The sequence below is a fragment of the Pseudophryne corroboree genome, chromosome 5, assembly GCF_028390025.1.
Source record: "Pseudophryne corroboree isolate aPseCor3 chromosome 5, aPseCor3.hap2, whole genome shotgun sequence".
NCBI classification, from domain to species: Eukaryota; Metazoa; Chordata; class Amphibia; order Anura; family Myobatrachidae; genus Pseudophryne; species Pseudophryne corroboree.
This window is the reverse complement of record NC_086448.1, coordinates 263,217,467-263,239,702: the sequence shown is the minus strand read 5'-3', so window position 1 is coordinate 263,239,702 and position 22,236 is coordinate 263,217,467. Positions and strand designations below refer to the sequence as shown.

The 22,236-nt window shown below is 44.4% G+C and overlaps 1 protein-coding gene across 1 annotated transcript in view; it reads right to left on the bottom strand.

Moving 5' to 3' along the window:
* The window catches only part of STT3B (STT3 oligosaccharyltransferase complex catalytic subunit B), a 269,436-nt gene that overhangs the window by 108,139 nt on the left and 139,061 nt on the right, over positions 1-22,236 (bottom strand). The window contains exons 4-5 of the mRNA XM_063922283.1: positions 7,093-7,158; positions 6,082-6,181 (exon numbers count right to left, since the gene is read on the bottom strand). Coding sequence (XP_063778353.1) covers positions 6,082-6,181; positions 7,093-7,158 — 166 coding nt within the window. The remainder of the gene's footprint in view (positions 1-6,081; positions 6,182-7,092; positions 7,159-22,236) is intronic.

Below are 22,236 nucleotides of genomic sequence, written 5' to 3'. Positions count from 1 at the left end.
ACTGGACGCGGGGGAGGACTTTTGCTCTTGGGAACTGGCTGTATGTTGCAGCTTTTTCCCTCTACCTTTGCCTCTCGGCAGAAAGGATGCGCCTCGAGCCCTCTTGTGTTTATGGGGCCGAAAGGACTGTACTTGATAATACGGTGCCTTCTTCTGCTGTGGGGTAGCCTGTGGCAAAAATGTCGATTTCCCAGCCGTAGCTGTGGAAACGAGGTCTGAAAGACCATCCCCAAACAGTTCCACCCCCTTATAAGGCAAAACTTCCATGTGCCTTTTTGAATCGGCATCACCTGACCACTGCCGAGTCCATAACCCCCTTCTGGCGGCAATGGACATTGCGCTTATTTTTGATGCCAGCCGGCAAATATCCCTCTGTGCATCACGCATGTATAAGACAGCGTCTTTTATATACTCTACTGTCAGCAAAATAGTGTCCCTATCCAGGGTATCAATATTATCCGACAGGGAATCTGACCACGCAGCAGCAGCACTGCACATCCATGCTGATGCAATCGCTGGTCGCAATATAATGCCCGTGTGTGTATATATAGCTTTTAGGGTAGCCTCCTGCTTTCTATCAGCAGGATCCTTTAGGGCGGCCGTATCCGGAGACGGTAGTGCCACCTGTTTTGATAAACGTGTAAGCGCTTTATCTACCCTAGGGGATGTTTCCCAACGTGACCTATCCTCTGGCGGGAAAGGGTACGCTGCCAATAACCGTTTAGAAATTATCAATTTCTTATCGGGGGAAGTCCAGGCTTCCTCACACACCTCATTTAATTCCTCAGATGCAGGAAAAACTACTGGTAGTTTTTTCTCACCGAACATAATACCCTTTTTTGTGGTACCTGGGGTACTATCAGAAATGTGTAATACATTTTTCACTGCCTCAATCATGTAACGGGTGGACCTATTGGAGGGTACACTAGTCTCATCGTCGTCGACACTGGAGTCGGTATCCGTGTCGACATCTATGTCTGCCATCTGAGGTAGCGGGCGTTTTAAAGCCCCTGATGACATTTGAGACGCTGGAACAGCCACAAGCTGAGTAGCCGGCTCTCCTATGTCGTCAAACCTTTTATGTAAGGAGCTGACACTGTCACGTAATTCCTTCCATAAGTCCATCCACACAGGTGTCGACCCCTCAGGGGGTGACAACGCATTTACAGGCATTTGCTCTGCCTCCACATCATTTTCCTCATCATACATGTCGACACAGCGGTACCGACACACAGCACACACACAGGGAATGCTCTGACAGAGGACAGGACCCCACAAAGCCCTTTGGGGAGACAGAGGGAGAGTATGCCAGCACACACCAGAGCGCTATATACCACAGGGATATCACCTATAAAGAGTGTTTTCCCTTATAGCTGCATATATATATTATACTGCGCCTAAATTTGTGCCCCCCCTCTCTTTTTTACCCTTTCTGTAGTGCAGGACTGCAGGGGAGAGCCAGGGAGCGATCCCTCCAGCGGAGCTGTGAGGGAAAATGGCGCCAGTGTGCTGAGGGAGATGGCTCCGCCCCTTTTTCGGCAGGCTTTCTCCCGCTTTGTGTTATTCTGGCAGGGGTAATTTACACCTATATAGCCTCTGGGGCTATATATGGTGTCAGTTTTGCCAGCCAAGGTGTTAACATTGCTGCTCAGGGCGCGCGCGCGCCCCCCAGCGCCCTGCACCCATCAGTGACCGAAGTGTGTGGTGTGCATGAGGAGCAATGGCGCACAGCTGCAGTGCTGTGCGCTACCTTGGAGAAGACAGAAGTCTTCAGCCGCCGATTTTCCGGACCTTCTTGCTTCTGGCTCTGTAAGGGGGACGGCGGCGCGGCTCCGGGAACGGACGACGAGGTCGGGTCCTGTGTGCGATCCCTCTGGAGCTAATGGTGTCCAGTAGCCTAAGAAGCCCAAGCTACCACCACTTAGGTAGGTTCGCTTCTTCTCCCCTTAGTCCCTCGCTGCAGTGAGCCTGTTGCCAGCAGGTCTCACTGTAAAATAAAAAACCTAAACTATACTTTCTTTCTAGGAGCTCAGGAGAGTCCCTAGTGTGCATCCAGCTCGGCCGGGCACAGAAATCTAACTGAGGCTTGGAGGAGGGTCATAGGGGGAGGAGCCAGTGCACACCAGATAGACCTAAATCTTTCTTTAGATGTGCCCAGTCTCCTGCGGAGCCGCCTATTCCCCATGGTCCTTACGGAGTCCCCAGCATCCACTAGGACGTCAGAGAAATATGCTTAGAATTTTTTTTTTTTTTAAACACGTTAAAGAATCTTAAAATGTGTCCAAACGTAAAACCCCAAATTCAATTGCAACAACGGCATAACCACTTCAGAGATCAACAATCCATGAATTGAACAGCGGGGAAGATGTATGACGCAGTGATAAGAGTGGAGAAGTGAGCCAGTGGAGAAGTGAGCCATGGCAACCAACCAGCTGCTTCCTATAATTTTATAGAATGCACTTGATAAATGTTACATCAAGCTGAATGGTTGCCATGGGCAACTTCTCCACTGGCTCACTTCTCCACTCTTCTCACTGCTTCATACGTACATCTCCCCATGAGTTACTTGGTTAGCAGCTGTAAAATAACAGGAATTGTGCTACATTCTAAACTCAAAATAGCCTGATTATAGTTATTTCACATAAAGCCATACCAATATCCTTCCCATATGCCACCAACTAGAAGTTCTAATGAATGCAATACCATTATTGTTATCTGATGTGTTTGTTTCCATGTTTAGCTCTGAAATACTAACTTAATTACAGCAATTTAGGCAAAGCTAGAAATACTAATAATCATCTCTCCCCAAACCAGTGGTTGGTTCTCAAACTGTGTGCCGTGGCACCCCGGGGCACTTGCAGGGGTGTCTCTTATTGGTGGTCCGGGACCAATTCAAACTATTTATTGTCAATGTAATAGGCAAAACCAGTGTTGGCGGCTGTCAATCATAAAATATGTGGACAAACAGAAGTGAATCCTGTCCCACCACATAATTGAACCTAAGGATGACATATAAACATAATTTACTTAATTTAATATTTCATTCTAAATTTCTCAATATAAAACTTTTGGCCTAGGGGTGACGTGAAAAAAGTTCTGGTACTCTAGGGCACCGTGATTCAAAACCGTTTGAGAAACACTGCCCCAAACAGTGTGCTAGGCTAACTGAAATGTACGTAAGTATTTCCAAGCTTCAGCATTTTAGATTTTGCAAGAGAAAAGAAGATCAGTCTGCACCATAGGCGTGCGCAGCACATTTTATTAGGGGGTGCACTGTTGGAGGGGTGTGTCTAGCACCGCCTTTTAGGCGTGTCTAGCACCATCTATTGACGGTCAGCGTAATATAAAATATCCACCCTTGTACCAATCCTAATAAAGCAGTAACATTGTCAGATGTTGTGGTGTGCACCAAACAAACACTCCTGATGGCACTCACTGCAATTACACTGCTCCTCCTCAGCCTGGTCTGGCCCCCCCCTCTCTTTCCCCTGCAAGCTGCAGTCACTCACTGACACTGACAGTCACATACTAGTTACTGCTACTGCTGGAAAAACGTGTTACGTGTCAATGCTGCTGCCGACCACCTGCCAGTATTGAATTTGTCCTCCTAAGAGGAATACTGGCTGCATGCTGCTCCTCATCAGTGGCTGGCGTTGGCTAGAATAGAAGGAAAGAGGTGGGCGTGTGATGGGTGGGCGTGTGAGCAGCATGATGTCATCACGTCACATCACGCAGTTTTTCTACATGGAGGTGGAGCCGGGAGTTTGAAAGCCGGTGGCAGTGACACCTTTGATTAACCCAGGCGTCCAGTCAGTAATGCAGTCCTGACAGGGTGCAACACAGAGGGGACAGTAATCAGCCTGCTCGGCGATCGCTGCATCAGGCATGTGAGATCGGATTGTCGGACATTAGGGGGTGCCTGTGCGCACCAGGCACCCCCCCTGCGCACGCCTATGGTCTGCACGACAACTATTTCCCATAACGTTCAACAACGGAGAATCACATGAAAATGATCATCTCTTTCTTACAGCTATTAAGTTCACATCATCTCTCAGATCCTCACAACAGCAACCACCTAGAGCTGACCACGTATAAATGCTCTATCTATTTTTCAAGCAAACTGCCTGATCATTTCAGCACTTACTTGGGACACTTAATTGCAGAAAAATTACTACGACATCCATGAACTTAATGTGCTGTGACAAGCAAGCTGTTAATGCTAAAGGAAATTTTCTCTTTATTAACAAAGGATATGTACTAAAAAATCCAGTTTGAAAAAAGCAAGTTATAATTTGTGAGTACTAAATATAAAAAAAAAAATTATATTGTGACGACTGCAAACAGAAGTGAGCAAAACCTCTCTCGAGTCAGTTTATGAAGGTTTCTAGTAGAGATGAGCGGGTTCAGGTTTAACACCAGAATTAACGCCAGTTCGGTTTTATCCTAATTTTTCTTATTGGCTATCCGAAACACATGACATCCGTGAGCCAATAAGATGCCGTTTTGAGATCAGAGTAAAACCGAACCCGCTCATCTCTAGTTTCTAGACATGGGACATGTCCACATACAGATGTGTCCTCTTTCATCCTTGCTATGTCTTAGACACAATGTAATGCAATACGCACAAGCAGCTTCAACTGATTAAAATGATATGCGGCATGCCTATATTCTGTCTGTAACTGCGGCTGTATCCGCATCCGCAATGCCACGTTCAGGAAAACACTGAAGCTAGCATTTTGTATGCAAATACATTCGCAATCACACAGAATATAGGCATTCTGCATATCATTTTAATCAACAGAAGCTGCTGGTGTGTCATATTTCATTACATTGAGTCTAAGACGCATTTTCTCGGGGGGAGACGCTCGGGGGTACAGAATCACATGGCACTCACGGGTTATGTGTAATACGACTTATTGGGCACACAGCAAAGATGTAAGAGGGCACATCTGTACGTAAAGCGATGAGTTGCGAAGCGTTTGACCTGCGAAGTTGAAAACTGAAACACCAAATGAAAGAGAAGATACTAATAATGGTTTGATAATTAAGAATCATAGTGAGCGAGAGTGTATTAGCAAACAGAAGCTGCATATCTAGTACACTGTTGGTTACGCAAGCCTTTGAAAGTCAATAAGCCAATGATGGTTATGTAGCAGGAATGAGACCGACAAGGTGTCCATTTAAATTGAGTTATTTTCCTTTGCAGTAAATATATACACCTGTAAGGCACTTACACTTTGGATAAGTCACATGCACAAAAAAAGTACAGTAGAAACGTGCTATAGTGTTCATTCTAGCACCCTGCACCTTTCAAAACTTATGCAGTTCCTCTTTCCTGCCTGAGGTGTCGCTGTCAGCTGCCGTGCTTCTAGCACAGTCTGCTCTGCAGCTCAGTGCCGAGCTGCAGAGCAGACTGTGCTAGAAGCATGGCAGCAGAGAGCGGCACCCCAGGCAGGAAAGAGGAACTGCACAGGTTTTGAAAGGTGCATGGTGCTAGAATGAACACTACATGCATGACCCTGGAATCCACGTGGTACAGGTGTAGTTGGTGGTGGGGGAGATTAACAGAATTATCAACGTGGGCTAGTGGTGGCAGAGTGTGACTGGTGAGACTGAGTAACTGGGTGCACTGCAATTTCAGAATGACGGCAAGCAAAACAAAACTACTCCATCAGCACTTGCAGGAAAAGAAATGTGTTTGCAGATCAATGATAAAGTGGGAGAAAGTTATGCGTGTTATATATACATATCACCAGAAGTATTCGCTGCAGCTTAATATAATCAGAAACTAAGTGAAAACTGCACTCCATTTAAATTAAGAATGTGACAGATTATTGAAGTGTAAAATCTAAAACTCATGGCATTTGAACTTACTAGTAGTGGGATTTAATATATTTAACTTCATAATATAGGAACGTATCAACCAGTTAGTTGATGAAAAATACCTGTTCAGCTGACACAAGACTTCCTACAGAAGCAGTCTACAATAAGGAAAGCTATTGGTCATCAATTGAGGGTATTTATGAAATGCATTGAGAAGAGAATAAGTTGTTCTATAATTGTGGATAAGAAGCTGCTTACCTATGTAGACTCTCTTGCTGTAACGCTGCATTAATAGCAACACAAACACGTGAAGTGGAATAAGATTGATGATAAACACATAGCCACCCCAGGCCGACACCTAAAAGATAGAGAAGCAGCATAAATAGCAAACACAAATTCTGCTTTCCTTAACATTCAGCCAAGAACTTGTCTTAGCCCATATCATATCATATCATGGAAACTATAGTTTAACTGATGAATGCAATAACTTTCTGTGATAACCAATACAAAAACCATTATGAACCTTCACAATACTGGGTTGATGCAAGGCGTCTTGTCAAGTGCTCTGTTGAAATCGACATTTAAAATGATAAACCATTAAAATCATAGCGACAGAGACAAACCAGATTAAACCAAGGGCTTATACTAAACCATATGAAAAAGGACATCATACACATAGTGGTAAAACTAAAGAAAGTTAACATTTTTTTAAAAAAAAAAGTGCCTAAGTCAGAGATGTACGCTGCAATGTGACAGGCTGCGGCTGCTTAGGGACAGTGCCAGGCTCCATTCTGGAAAATGGGGTTGTGTCGCCCCCTTTTCTGGGAATGCAGAGACCAGGGACTGCGCCTTCTGTTACAGATTTCATGGACTCTGCTACGGAGCTGTGAGGGCCAAACAATCAACGATGTGCAATGCATCCATTTCTGAATTAGGCCCTTTTCAGTTCTATGAGTCAACGTAGCACAATTGGGTGCAACATAAGTTATATCACGAATGTAAAAACTAGGGTACAAATGATGGTACATAACTGCATTATTACAATTCCATGCAATATGTACATGTTCTGCATAAAACATTCAGCAGCTAAAGTTTTAGCAACCAAGGATGTCCATACCATTGATCAGGCAAAGAACAATGAGATCAGTTACAGCAGATCAATGCAATAGTAACATAAAATAGGCTTAAGTCTAGCACTCTGTTCAGAGCAAACATACACTAATTTTTTTATTTTATTTTTTAAACACACACATTGCTGGATGTACTTACCATGTAAAAATAAGACAAACAGCAGCATATTGCCCAAAAGACGGAACCTGTTTTTACAGATTTCACCTGAAATAACAGAGATTGTAAAATGAGAAGAGCAAATGGACTGTAACAATATAAAAACAAAAAGGGCTTCAACTACTGTACATGTAAAAAATGTGGATACTGTGGGAACAGTGGTATGCTTAAATCTGATTGCAGCGTAATTGACATGTAGATTACTTGCAGTGCAAGCAAACTCTTGGAACACCTGTCCAGCAGAACATGTAAATGGTGATCACAAAAAGGTTTTGTTCATTAAACACAAACCTTCACAACACTGGGTTGATGTAAAGCGTCTCGTGACCTGAATATATGGCCAAATCTCATGACCTCAATATATGGCCTGACCTCCTTTAGTAAGCTAAAATCTGAGCATTTCACCATCTTCCCCTTTGCAAAATAAAAAAATAGGTCAACCTAATACAATCAGACAAGTAGCTGAAACCACGAATCATATGTGCAACTATTTTACTTCACCCATTTGCACACTTAATACTCTGTCAGAAATAATTCTGGAGCAACAAAAATAAAGAGCAGTTTTAAACCCCCTAGGTACCAGTGCCACTTTCTGCAGGATGACACCAAATAGTGGTCAACACAAATAACCATGATCTATTTATTACAGACTAGGTTATTGCCAGACAGTTTTTGCAAACTGAATCACTCCCTTAGTACCATACCTTTATCTATTGCTCAATTATCATGCGTGATCATAATATTAAACATTGTTAAAGGGCTTCACATTCTCAGAAATATATTTGATTTGAGAAATTAACATTTTAAGTATACAGTGAATGCACAACTCGCTTACTAACATTTTCCCATAAGAGCAACTATCTGCAATTGCGGTTTACAGGAGTTGTCAGGAGGGGAAGCGGTTAAAATACAGCTAGTCGGGATCCCGGCAGTCACAATGGCGGCGCTGGAATAACGAGTAGCGGTGAAATGCCGCCATCGCAATACCGGCACCACAGTCTATTCTCCCTCTGTGGGTGTCCACGACAACCACAGAGGGAGAATAGAACCTGTGTGCGAGCGCAGCAAGCCTGCATGGGGCTGTCTAGCGGTCGCCCTGCTGGCGGCATTACGACGGACGTGATCCCGCTGTCAGGAATCCTGTCCGCCAGCATTTCATACTAATCCCGTGAGGAGAACGTAAATCACATTACCAGGGTAACACACACAAAAGATGCAGAGAAGCACTATGGACATTGATACAAAGGGTGTACCTTTGTACACCCTGCAGGGTGCCCAAACTTTTGCAGACGCCATTTTTTGTTTTCTGTTCTTTTGAGAGTGTAAATGATGGAAATAAAATCAAACTTTTTTTGACATGTTATAAGAATGTCTAATCTGTAATTTGATGCCTTTTGGAGATTTTTCCATCTTTCCTTGGCTTCTTTTTGCACATTAAAATGAATTTTTGCCTGCGGTGCCCAAACTTTCAAACCCCACTGTGTATGTGTGTGTGTCAATTACATAGAAGCTCCGCCCCTCCAGGCTGGAACAAGGAGCTGCTCTGCTGCTGGCCTCTTGGTTGAGAATTACTGTGTGCATACCGTGTGTTTATGTGTATGTCTGTGTGCGTATATGTCTGTGTGCTAATGTGTACACATGTATGTGTGTGTTTGTGTATATATATATATCTTTGTATACAGTATGTGTAAGTATATGCGTTTATGTATGTCTGTGTATACAGTGTGTGTGTGTGTATATCTATCTATCCGTGTATACTGTATTTGTGTGTTTATGTATGTCTGTGTGTGTGTGTGTGTGTGTGTGTATGTATGCATGTAGTGGTGGGTGGGGGAGCCGTGACATGACCCTGCTCCGGGTGTCATGTCTCCACGCTACACCTCTGGTCATGAGCCACCTCCCTAGATAGTTCATTCAATATATCAAAGTGTATCTCTATTTATATCTTCAACCTTATATTTAATTACTCACATAATACACTACTTAATACTTGATATATTGCTATATGCACCATAGATTACTTCCATAAAACATAAAAAAAACAAAAGATACAGTCACAGATGGCAGATCATTATAGAGCCACTGTCCTTCAACCTGTTCTGTATGAGAAGGTGCGACAATCAACATCTTTGGTGGTAAACTTATCAGTCATTCTAAAAACAAAAACTTTGTTTGTGGCTGACGTTATCTCTCACTCTGCTTGTAAAACCTTCCATCAAACAAGCTGTAATCCCAAACTATGGTAAGGCCAGGGCTCGATAAATCCCAGGATCACCCAGGAAAATTTGCTGAAATCCCAAGTCACCATGGCCCCTAGATTTTGCGGTCTGGCTACCAGATTATGGAGGGAGGAAGCAGATCCTCTTCAGCCCCAGTGGAGATTCATGATTCATGGGCATGCCTGTATTGCAGCAGCCATTTCATGCACAGGACTGCATGAGCTGAGTGTCCGTCCCGGTCTGCGCCGACTGATGCGCCTGTCCGTCCCAGCCTGCCCTGTCTGCTGTCTCCAAACTCTGGCTGCATAGAGTTCTCTGATAAGAGGGTCAATGTGTAGCTGGGGATTGCGGCTCCAGAGGGGGTAGTGATGTGGCCAGTGTGGGGGAATGGTTTGCCTTAAGTGTGGCTGCGGAAGGGTAGTTTTGCCTGGACTTGTGTGGCAATGGAGATCAGGGTGAAGTGTGTGTGTGTGTGTCGGGGGGGGGGGGGGTTCAGTTATTTTTCTTTTTGTGTGTGTGTGTGTGTCGGGGGGGGGGGGCATTCTGGCTCCTACACTTTCATCTTGGCTACTAGATTTTAGAAATTTGTCAAGCCCTAGGTTAGCCTACTCCTCCATTAATTTCCTTACTCTAAAGAGTTTGCTTTCCAGTACATACAAAGGTGTTTTATTTTTGCCAAATACAGTTAACTTTATATAGAGGCAAAAAATTACTAGTAATAATTTTTTAAGTGTCTTTTGCAGACCTGGATACAGCTGCGCGTCTGTATGCAGCGGGCGCGTCCATCATGTCCCTTCACCATGGGGCCACATTTAATCGATGCATTCACAATTAAATTGTGACTACATCGCGGGGCAGCACCACACATTGCTGGGCGGCCTTGCCCTGCGCGGAGCCGCCCCCAGAATGTGAGTAGATGGACGCAGATCTTGCTGTGGAAGATCTGCGTCCATCTCTGAATAACCCCCATAGAGCACTTTTATCCTCTAACTTCACCCTGTGTTGAAATATATTTCTTATAGATATTTCTCTTATTTTTTTAACCTGCTCATAGAAAGTATCTGCTTAATTAAGAACTCACTAGTCAGTAGACCTATTCTCTTTTATGGGTGGTCTTCTGTTTGCCGGCGGTCGGGCTCCCGGCGCTCAGTATACCGGCGCCGGGAGCCCGACCGCCGGCTTACCGACACTTATTTTCCCTCGTGGGGGTCCACGACCCCCATAGAGGGAGAATAAAATAGTGTGGCGCGCGTAGCGCGCCACCGTGCCCGTAGCGTGGCGAGCGCAGCGAGCCCGCAAGGGGCTCATTTGCGCTCGCCAAGCTGTCGGTAAGCCGGCGGTCGGGCTCCCGGCGCCGGGATGCTGGTCGCCGGGAGCCCGACCGCCGGCCACCCGTAGTGAACCCCTCTTTTATATAATCCGGTTCTATTCTCATAGAGCCCTCTAGTATATCTTATTCATGTAGGTGAGGAGATTATTACACTATACCTTTAGGGAATGGCTTACTTGGTAAGAGCATAACTTCATTGTGGGGAAAGGCTGAAATCATAAGGTGCACGGCCAGGTGCTGGTATCTTAAGAACCAAAAAGTACGCTTAGAAGTCTGCTCATAACCACAGATGGATAAATATCTACTTTCTCCTCAACGAAGCATGATAAAAGTGAAGACAATTGGTCTTCCGGTGGGCGGGGCAACTGGATTGGCCGCATTTTATCTCCTCTCCAAACAGAGATACTCAAATCCACCTTCATCCACTGCCCTCAGTGACTTTTTGGGGACTTTCTCTTACACCATTAGATGGGCAAAGTACAGTGGATTCCCCTGATGTAATAATTCTGTCTGGGGCTTGCATTATCCCTAGAGTCCGGCCTCTAATTGTGGATGCCTGTGTGCATGCCATCCCGTTGGGGCGAAACCTAGCGAGGTGCAGTGCCTGAACTATAGCAACGGGAGACAGCTGCTTATATCCCTACCTGGACTCTAAAGCCCTCTTCCTACTGGGACCACTGACTGCGACATGCGGGTACAGGCGGTGCGACTGTTAGGTGCCCTGATGTGAAGCCTGGTGCCTGCCCCCGCTTGACTCTCCTCTTCCTATCAGTTGCTGACAAAGCTGGAGTGGACGGTGATGCGGATCGCCGAGGCTGGTGCTTGTATCCTCCAGGACTCTCTCCGGAAGTCCGCGCCGGAGGTCTGTATGCAGGGCTGCAGTAGCGAGGATCACCGTTTCTCTGTGGGCGCACGCTTGCTGGCGGCTGCTCTCTCCTTTGGTGGTCCTGCACTCCTGCTCCCTCCATCGCCCAGGTCCTGTTTCCCCTGCGGTCAAGTCTGGGGCTTAGTGCGGCTGGTTATTTGGTTGCAGGGACGCACCAGGCGAGGGGGGTCACGGCGGCAGTTGAGCTGGCGGTTCACCCTAACAGGCTTGGCGTGGATGGCCCTACGGAATCCAGGCTTTCACCACCTATAGTACTGCTGGGCCACTCTCTAACTGAGATGCATCGCTAGATGTGAGGGTGCCGCGAATACTTTCAATGCTCCAGATCAACCCCAGACTATAATGGATCCCCTGAAGGTTTGTCTGCACTGACTGCTTTGCTGTGAAACTATCTCCGGGTGCCGAGCTCCAACTGCCTGCTGTGACGCTGGGCTACCCTGCACTTGCGATGATTCGTCAAGCCTGGGAATGCTGTGGATCTCTCTAGTGACCCAATCAACTCCTGGTACTAAATCTGTGTGTCCTTCTTTCTTATTAACATTCCCTTGTCTCTTCACCTTTTTTCCCTTTGCTAGATTCCTTCCCTCGTGTATTATTCAGCCCCTCCAAGGTACCCTTCTCCCACCCACAACCTCAGATTACCCTCATCTTTGCCCCGCCCCCTTTCCCCCCTCTTTTTTTCTTCTCTATCTTCTTAATTACACACTGCAGTTGGATTGTTGTCCTGCAGTAAGAAGAACAGTTTCAGCAGACGCGCTGTGGACTTTGGATGCTGTGACTGTACCTACCTTTTCCCTGGGGCTCCTTCTGATTATAGCTGTACGGTCCAACACAGCTAAGGTCATCTGTTATTGTCTATCTTGTGGAGCATCTAATCTTTGATTTAAACTGTTGTGTGTCTCTTTCTTACATTTATTGGTAATAGCCACTGAAAATTCTATCTTCATTGTTGACAATTGGTAATATCTGGCTAATTTGCACTCTGTTTTCCAGAAGTGCCTTGCTGCAAACTAGTGGTTATTTGTAGATCCTCCCTTATTTTGGTCTTACAATTATACTTCTACCGGCCATCTGAAATGTATTGCTAATGTCCCTCTGAAATGTGTTTCTGGGATATTGCTCTATTATTGAACACACCACCTAAGTATTATTTATTTTTTAAATTATTGTATTTTGTGCATCTACCCAGATAATTTGGGTGTAGTGTCCCATACACTTATTATACAGAATCACTCATTTGTGATCATACTTTATTGATTCACTACGTTGAATGGTACATACGTTCCCACTTGTTAGGTGTTATCAATGTACCTTATAGAGATGTTTTAAATTTGTAGAGGACGTTGCTCATGCATTAATCACACGTTATAGTCCAGAAATATGCAATATTTCTCTTAGCTTGTACACATCCACCTAGAGTGGACGCCTACTCAATACTGTGTCAGGGTATGGACAAATCTCTGCAGGTCTACTCCTGTTGGACCTGCACAAAATCTTCGGGCAACTAAAATGGTCAAGCCAAAACAAAACCAGGGGAAACCATCCCCTCCTTCCCCATCTTTTAGTGAATCAGCAGACAATGGTTCGGATGGACCCTCTTCTCCAGGACCTAGCTCTCAAGGCCCTTCAGCTGTCTTAAAGATGGCGCAGGAAATTTCAAAAATATTAATGCCCCAACTAGATAAAAAATTAGTTTCTCTTCAATCATCGTTTGATGCGGCCCTGGCCAAGATAGACTCAAAACACATCTAGATTGAACGCAGAGGAGCAGCGCAAGGAGGGTGCTCCCTACTCGCTCGGATGGGGAAAAGCACGCTTTGTTTACTTGGCTACAATAGCAGTTACTAATTCTTCTGAAACCTTACAGAATAAATTAAAATTTTTATCGTGGAATGTCGGAGGACTTAATTCTCCAGCACAAAGAAAGATGGGACTCTCCCATCTTAAGAGATTTTGCCCGGATATTGGGGTAATTCCAAGTTGATCGCAGCAGGAAATTTTTTAGCAGTTGGGCAAAACCATGTGCACTGCAGGGGGGGCAGATATAACATTTGCAGAGAGAGTTATATTTGGGTGGGTTATTTTGTTTCTGTGCAGGGTAGATACTGGCTGCTTTATTTGTACACTGCAATTTAGATTGCAGATTGAACACACCACACCCAAATCTATCTCTCTCTGCACATGTTATATCTGCCCCCCCTGCAGTGCACATGGTTTTGCCCAACTGCTAAAAAATTTCCTGCTGCGATCAACTTGGAATTACCCCCATTGTCTTCCTACAGGAGACTCATTGGGCGGAGGGCGACACTGCTGCACTACTAGCGTCCTGGATGGGGGACTGTATAACGGCCAATTATTGCAGGAAGGTCAGGGGAGTAGCTATCCTTTTGCATTAAAAAAAAAAAACTTACAATACACCATTTTGAATGCCACAGCGGATCCAAATGGTAGGTACTTAGGGGTATATTCAATTGGTGTCGAAAACTGCCGTCTGTCGAAAAGATGGCAGTTTTCTACTTTTTAAGGTCGAAACGTGATTCAACCTATTTAATGCTTTTCGACAAGTCGAGGCATTTGACTTGTCTAAAAGCACGTGGATCGGCGGAATAGCTGCAGATCCACGTGCTTGTGTCGAAAACGGGGCCAAAACCAACAGGTTTTGGCCCCCTTTTCGACCATCTCAGTACGACATCAAAAGATGTCGGACTGAGATGCGGACCCAGGAGGAGAGGGGGGCGAGCCGCAGGGAGAAGGGGGGTGAGTCGCAGGGAGAAGGGGGGACAGGCGGCGGGCATACAGAGGAGATCAGTGCTACAGTATCGCTGCAGCTGGATGTCACTCAGCCGCCCGACCTCACGGCAGCTTCCACCCGGCTCCGCACAGGAGTTTCCTTATAGGACGTTCCACTACTTCTGCCTGCTACAGATGTAGAGTAACAAATGCAGATCTTTTTCATTGTTTTTGGTCATGTCTATTAGTACGGAGGTTCTGGCTACAAGTCAAGCTATATGCTGAATCCTCACTGATAAATTATGTTCCATTCACATCAGAATGGGCAATTTTTGGCATGGATCCATCCTCGATGAGAGTTAGTAAGGAAGGCAGACATCTTTTCGCAATTAGTGCGGCAGCTCGTAAAACAATACTACATGAATGGATAGACATCTCATCCGACATTCTCACTATTCAAATGTAAACTTTTCTATCTCTTTAGGATGGATTGGAGTTCGCTTAAATAGGGAATCTAAAGTTGAAATTTTTTTTACAATATGGGAGAGCTATATTGTGACTTTATCTATGGCCATGATACCGCAAATCCATCTTAGTTAAGACATACTTGTTATTTGCTACGCCTAATATACAATGATCCTCCTATTGAGACCAATATCATACCTGATTAATTACAATATGCATTCTGAAGCAGAGTGGGGTGCTCCAGGGGGATTGGGGGGAATAGAGGATTTATGGGTAAAATAGAATTTTTATTTTATGATTTGTTTTTATTCTTTTCTTTTTGAAATACTACTCAAGGTTACACAGTTTGTGCGTAATAAAATATTCTATCATCTACTGGAATGTAATACTGTCTGTTACACTTAATACTCCTGGCAACAAAGGCAACAAATGTTGCCTTGTAGTATTGGCTGAAATTTCAAATGGTCTCATTGTATGTTCAATTATTCACCATATTAAGTATATGAACCAATAGGCAATCGACATTGTTAGCTACATATTTGCCATTTTTCTGTTGTATTGGCATATAAGAATGAGTCTATACGTTCACATTGTTCCGCACAAACCGTTTTTATTGTGTTTTGCAATGCCTTATAAAAATTTTTTTTTAAAAGAAATAAAAAGTGAAGACAATTATTATGTTTGCCCAATGTCTACCACTGCTCTAAAGCATCGCCGTAACCATTGTTTATGGGGGTGACAGATTAGATGGCACCATTTTCCTACAGATAAGACAAGCATGAAATCAGTACTCCTAACATGCGAGTATAATAAAGCATAGACCTAAATGCATGAATGTAATTACACACAATAGCAATGTGAGGTACAACTACAAGGACGAGTCCTGCATGAACTATTACAAATAACACAGGTACAGGCGCAAATGGTGTGAGTAACCAAATAGCATAGCACAAAACTTTGCATAAGCCGAGGAAGGGAAATACTGTATTAAAAAGGCATAGGTCAGTCATGATACATATAGCACAGGGGCACTCGCTAGCCATAATTGCTTACACTTTAAATACGAGGTATGGTAAATATTTACAAAGTATCTCCTGAAGCAGTGATTCTCAAACTTTGTGTCGTGGCACCCTGGGGTTCCTCAGGACATTTGTAGGAATGCCTTGGATTGGTGATCCAGGACCAATTAAAATTATTTACAGTCAATGTAATAGGCAAAACCAGTGCTGGTGGCTGCTAATCATAATATAGGTTGACAAAGTTGTGTGTCCCCCACCACATAACTGACCCTAATGATGACATATAAACAATTTACTTCATTTAATATTTCTTTCTAAATTTGTCAGTAAGAAACGTCTGGCCTAGGTGTACCGTGAAAAAAATTCTGATACTTTAGGTTGCAGTGATAAAAAAAAAAGAAAAAAAAAGTCAGAGTACCACTATCCTAAAGTGTGTTTGAGTAAATGTACACACACATTTGGGACACTTGGGACAGTATCCAATAAGACACAGTAATTTACTGGGCTAACTGGCTTGCCCTGGACTATCCTATTAGCCCCCATGCTGGCACCTATCAGGGATTTTTTTTTTTGCCTGCTTAAGACAGGCGAAACCAAATCCAAGCTTTCTGACATTCCTATAAGTTTCTATGTAAAAACAGGTAATTTTTCGCACACAAAAAACGGGCTATAATTGGTTAGCCTGATAATTATCATCGGGCAAAAAGCAAGATAAAAGCCTGTTGTTTTTTTCCCAATGCGAAGGTTGGTGGGGGTGTGTTTATGTAAAGCACACACTCCCACAGAGCACCAGTTACTGACATCAAATAGGGTATGTAGTTAGATCGACAGTCAATAGGTTGACATGGTACAAAGGTAGACACAGGAAAAGGTCGTCATCAATTTAGAAAAAAAATATTTGACTTTTTCATACATTACGATCCACATGGACTACAACTAGGAATAGTAACCTTGCCTGAAGCGAGGTAACGCGGTGCACTAAATTGGTGTACCCACTGATTTTACGGAGTAAACACACACAAAACAAAAAAAAAAAATCAATATACACACCCATGTCGACCTTTAGTCTATGTTGACCTTTTTCCTGTGTCGACCTAGTGCATGTCAACCAACAGTTGTTGACCTAATGACCGTCGACCTAGTTAGTGTCGACCCAATGATCCACACCCATCCAATAGCCAGCAGTTTCTTATGCCCTGCAAGCAGGTTGTACCCAAACCTCCCCAGCTATGAAGGAAAGATTCAAGGGGGTTTGGGGTGCAATGCATAAGAGAAGTGAACAGTTTCTGCCAAAGGTGGTGGGGGCACCACCAAGGGCATTCCCATTGTACTTATCTGGAGAACATTTGTTATTTTTTTTAGATACATTTAACAAACTACAGTAACATTTGAATCTGAGGTACACTCGGGGGTGGGGATACATGTACCAGGGAAAACCTAGACTCTAGAAGATTAAATATAACCATTGCTTTCACTCTCCAGCAAGTACACCATACAACTTGAAATGTGTTCAATGGTATGGAAACTCAGTCTGCCAAAAGAGAAAGAGCACATCTTCTCCTGTATTACACTGAATGAAAATTATTCTCGATTGTAGAACATTTACATTTTAACCATTCTACTCTGAATAATAGCACAACACACTGCTCTATTGTATACACAGGGGCTGGAACAGCTATGTGTGTTGGGTGCGTGTGTGATGATCAATGTACAGGGTTGCGGAGGAGCACTGTGGACACCATCTAGGGTGGTGTCAGGATGGAGATAATCCCCTTTCAGTCTGCTCTACATTTTCCCTCCCCACAGCGCCCCTTCACACAGTTCTAGTGTGTTGCTAGTTACTGTGGGTTGGCCCCTCATCTGGGACCCGCCCTTTGTCCTTTTCACCTCAGTTCATATGTGTGCCCTCTTCCACCTCAGACAGCCCCAACTTCCCCCAGACCCAATACACTATTATCTGTATTCCCCATAGTGTCCTTTATTCTGCGGTGTGCGTGTATGTAGAGATAGATATATCTATATTAAACAGATAAAATCTAGTGCCGTCATCAGGTAGGTGGTGTGGCGGGTAAGTCCAGCTGCCCTGAGGACAGCAACATTTAACGCATTTCGCTCGTTTAGGGAGCGGTTTCTTTGAAAAAGCTCCCTAAACTAACGAAACGCGATACAGGACAGAGGACACCGGTGACATTGCTACCACCAACTGGGGACATCTCTGCAAAGGCGTCGCTTTCAGTGCCAGACGCCATCCTGTTCATTTAGAGGTAATTGGAAGTTGCAGCAGCTCGTATATCTTGGAGGACGGAGACATCCGATGCCTCCTAGCCGCACTCCTCCCTTCCAGTACAGCACGCATTCAGCTGGAGTCTCCGCATAACTACGGATGGTGAGCGTGTCTCAGCTTACAGGCGATTTGCTATTATATTTACGGAAGACTTATATTGCAGCTTGATCTTTGCTGGGAACTACCATACCATTGATCTAGTTGCGACTGGTTGGTTAATTACCTCATTTGACAGCTGCTAAATAATTATATCAAGGAAGGAAGATGGTTATTTATTCGTTATTAAACAAACTATTGTTCCTTTTGGTGTGGCGATTAAATTAAAGGACTCGTTTAGCCCAGAGTTTCAATTGAATCCACCGTATTTAAATAGCTTAAAAAGCTTGTGTTATTTGATTGCATGCATGGTTTTATGTTGATGGAGCAATTTTAAATGGGATTTGTGTTTTACCATATTTATTGGTTGATACAATGTATCTATTAAAGAATAATGTATTTTTGTACATGTGACTTTACCTTTTTCAAAGCCTGATTATTAATATAAATAGCGCGGCATGACCTTTAGCATTTTTTTCATGGTTATTTCTCCTAATTGAAATAGGCGACAGATATAATGTTATGCTTACACAGGCATAATTGACACTCTGCGGCTGATTGTAATTTATTACCATTAGGGTTATTCGTTATTACAGGTTTTTATTTAATATTTCGCGCCAAGAGACCTATTGTGGAGAAGCAATCAGCATAGATGCAGCATTTATAAAATACATTCTATAAAAAGAGATAGGTAGCAGCTGATTGGATGTCATGAGCAACTTTTCCACTGGCCCACTTCTACACTCTTCTCTGCTTGATACATCAACTCAAAAGTATGTTTAAATAGCAGGATATGCACACTGTTCATGAGCATCAAGTGTTACACGTTATTTAAAGTTATTCTTTGAAGTTATTTAACAGTAAGATAAGGGTGACACATCTGTCACCTAGCAGACTGACAAAACTCCTGTTTGGGCTTTAAATCAGATGATGATTATAAATCATGCTTTTCTTAACATGAATTAAATTAAAATGAAAGTGCTTACCTAGGGCTCGATTCAATTCAGTGTGGATTGAATAGCGACGGGAATTAGCTCCCGGTGCTATTCAATTCAGCGCGGTGACACCCGACAAGAGGAACAATTCTTGCACACCTCCAGGGGTGCGAGCAGAAATCTGACAGAAGTGCTGGTGTGATGCTGATTTCTGCACTTTGCAAGGTGGAAACAGCATCGCACCAGGCACTTAATACAGAGAATGATGGTTCTCGTAGCAAAATACCCTGTCTACTCCGTGAGAACCAGCCTTCCCGACATGACAGCGTGCTGAATTAAATAGCATCAGGTGCTAATTCCTGGCACGATTCAATCAAGCCCCTAGAAACAGAGAATTTGACGGCGGATAAGAACCACTTGGCCCATCTAGTCTGTACTAAACACGCACTTAAACACTAGGGCAGGGGTGGCCAACCAGTCAGTGACAAAGAGCCAAAAAACCTTGTTAGGTATGTCAAAGAGCCGACATCGAGCCGATGACGCACATGCAAAAATGGAATGTGGCCTTGTGCCTGCTAGACCACACCCCTGGCATAAAATACATTGAAAAAGCCGGAACGACATAAAATAAAAAATTTTAAGCCAGATCCATTGAAAAAGCCACTTTCACATAAAATAATTGAAAAAGCCAGATTCACATAATAAACTTCAGCTCCCCCATGTGTCACTCCAGTCAACACCCTCTTTCACTCCAGCCAGCTACCCCATGTGTCACTCCTGCTAGCACCCCCTTGTCACTCCAGCCAGCTCCCCCATGTCACTCCAGCCAGCTCTCCCATGTGTCACTACTGCCAAGACTCTGCTGTGTCACTCCAGCCAGCTACCCCATGTGTCACTCCTGCTAGCACCCTGCTATGTCACTCCAGCTAGCTCCCCCGTGTCACTCCAGCCAGCTCTCCCATGTGTCACTACTGCCAAGACCCTGCTGTGTCACTCCAGCCAGCTACCCCATGTGTCACTCCTGCTAGCACCCTGCTATGTCACTCCAGCTAGCTCCCCCGTGTCACTCCAGCCAGCTCTCCCATGTGTCACTACTGCCAAGACCCTGCTGTGTCACTCCAGCCAGGTCTCCCATGTGTCACTCCAGCCAGCTCCCCCATGTGTCACTACTTCCAGCTCCCCCATGTGTCACTACTGCTACCACCCTCCTATATTACTCCAGCTAGCTGTTCCATGTGTCACTACTTCCAGCACACTCCTGCGTCACTCCTGCCAGTACCCTCCTGTGTCTCTCCAGCCAGCTCTGCCATGTGTCACTCTAGTACACCCTCATGTATCACTACAGCCCCCCATCAACTCATGCCATTGCAGCAGTCCCTAATGTGTCCCCTGTTTGTTTGTAGGTGTCTCACTTCTAGTATCCGATTCTTTCATTTTTCAGTCCCTGTAGTGCTGCTGCGTATCTGGCTGGAGTGCAGCGGTTTCTGTATCTGTTGTGGTCACATGATTTAGAGTGTTGGGAGCCACATTTGAATAAAGAAAGAGCCTCATGCGGCTCAAGAGCCACAGGTTGGCCACCGCTGCACTAGGGTTATTTTATTTGTCAGGAGCCAATTAACCTACAGTACCTGTATATTTTTGAACTGTAGGAGGAAACCAGTGTACATGGAGGATCCCCAAACAAGCAAGGGGAGAATATACAAACTCCACACAGTTAGGGCTATGGTGGGAATGAAACCCATGCTTCTTTAGCTTTATTTTTTAATGAAGGATGTGTGATGCGCATAGCGTGGTAGATTACGTCATGTTGACGTTAAATCAGTTATGGGACTGAAGTTTTCTTTAGACAAAGAAAAGGGAAGCGGGGTGAGGAAAATAGGAGCTAGTGGTAGCTTTGTAAGCACCATCACTGGATCACTACAAGTGAATACAAGTTTACAAAGTACCAGTGTAACATCTATCCCCTCGACTATTCCTTATTCACTGATCTTGTCCTTGCATCCTGAGAGGTAGTTTAACACTTTTTTAAATCAAAGTGAAGGGCCTTGATTGAACAGGAGAGACCAAAAAGCCCAATAGCTAAAATGCAACGTAAACACAAAACTCTGAAACACATGCAGCTACCAATGACTCTGTATGATTACATTTAGGATATGTATAAGGCTGTTCACAACAGACAGGTCCTGGTTAAACAGAGAACAAGCAAGTCTTTTTAACTGGTATCAGTCCCCTGAGGTGGTAAACGGACTTAAAATAGGATTTTGGTACCTACCGGTAAATCCTTTTCTCCTAGTCCGTAGAGGATGCTGGGGACTCCAAAAGGACCATGGGGTATAGACGGATCCGCAGGAGCTTGGGTACACTATAAAGACTTATACTGGGTGTGAACTGGCTCCTCCCTCTATGCCCCTCCTCCAGACCTCCGTTAGAAAACTGTGCCCAGGAGAGATGGACATTTCGAGAAAAGAATTTATAATATAAACACCGTGAGAGTTATACCAGCTCACACCACCAATATACCGCAAGACATGGCCTTCAACAGAACACCAGCCCACGGTATGAAAAACATACAGCCATATGCTGAGATAATACGCAACACAACCTGTGTGTCAACCCAACCAATAATAAGAAACCACATGCCATGGCCAGAACAATGTCAGCAATAACCTGACAGAGAAGTAACACCACAAAGTGCAACCAAATCAATAACTGCAGACACAGTACGCATTGGGACGGGCGCCCAGCATCCTCTACGGACTAGGAGAAAAGGATTTACCAGTAGGTACCAAAATCCTATTTTATCTTACGTCCTAGAGGATGCTGGGGACTCCAAAAGGACCATGGGGTCTATACCAAAGCTCCAGAACGGGCGGGAGAGTGCGGACGACTCTGCAGCACCGATTGAGCAAACATGAGGTCCCCATCATCCAGGGTAATCAACCTTATAGAACTTAGCAAAGGTGTTTGAACCCCGACCAAGTAGCCGCTCGGCAAAGTTAACCCGCCGAGACCTCAGGCATCCGCCCAAGAAGAGCCCATCTTCCTAGTAGAATGGGTCTCCCCCGACTTCGGTAACGGCAATCCAGCCGTAGAACTAGCACACCGAAACACATCATAGATCCAGCGTGTATCAGACTGCAGAGACGCAGGCGCCTCAAACAC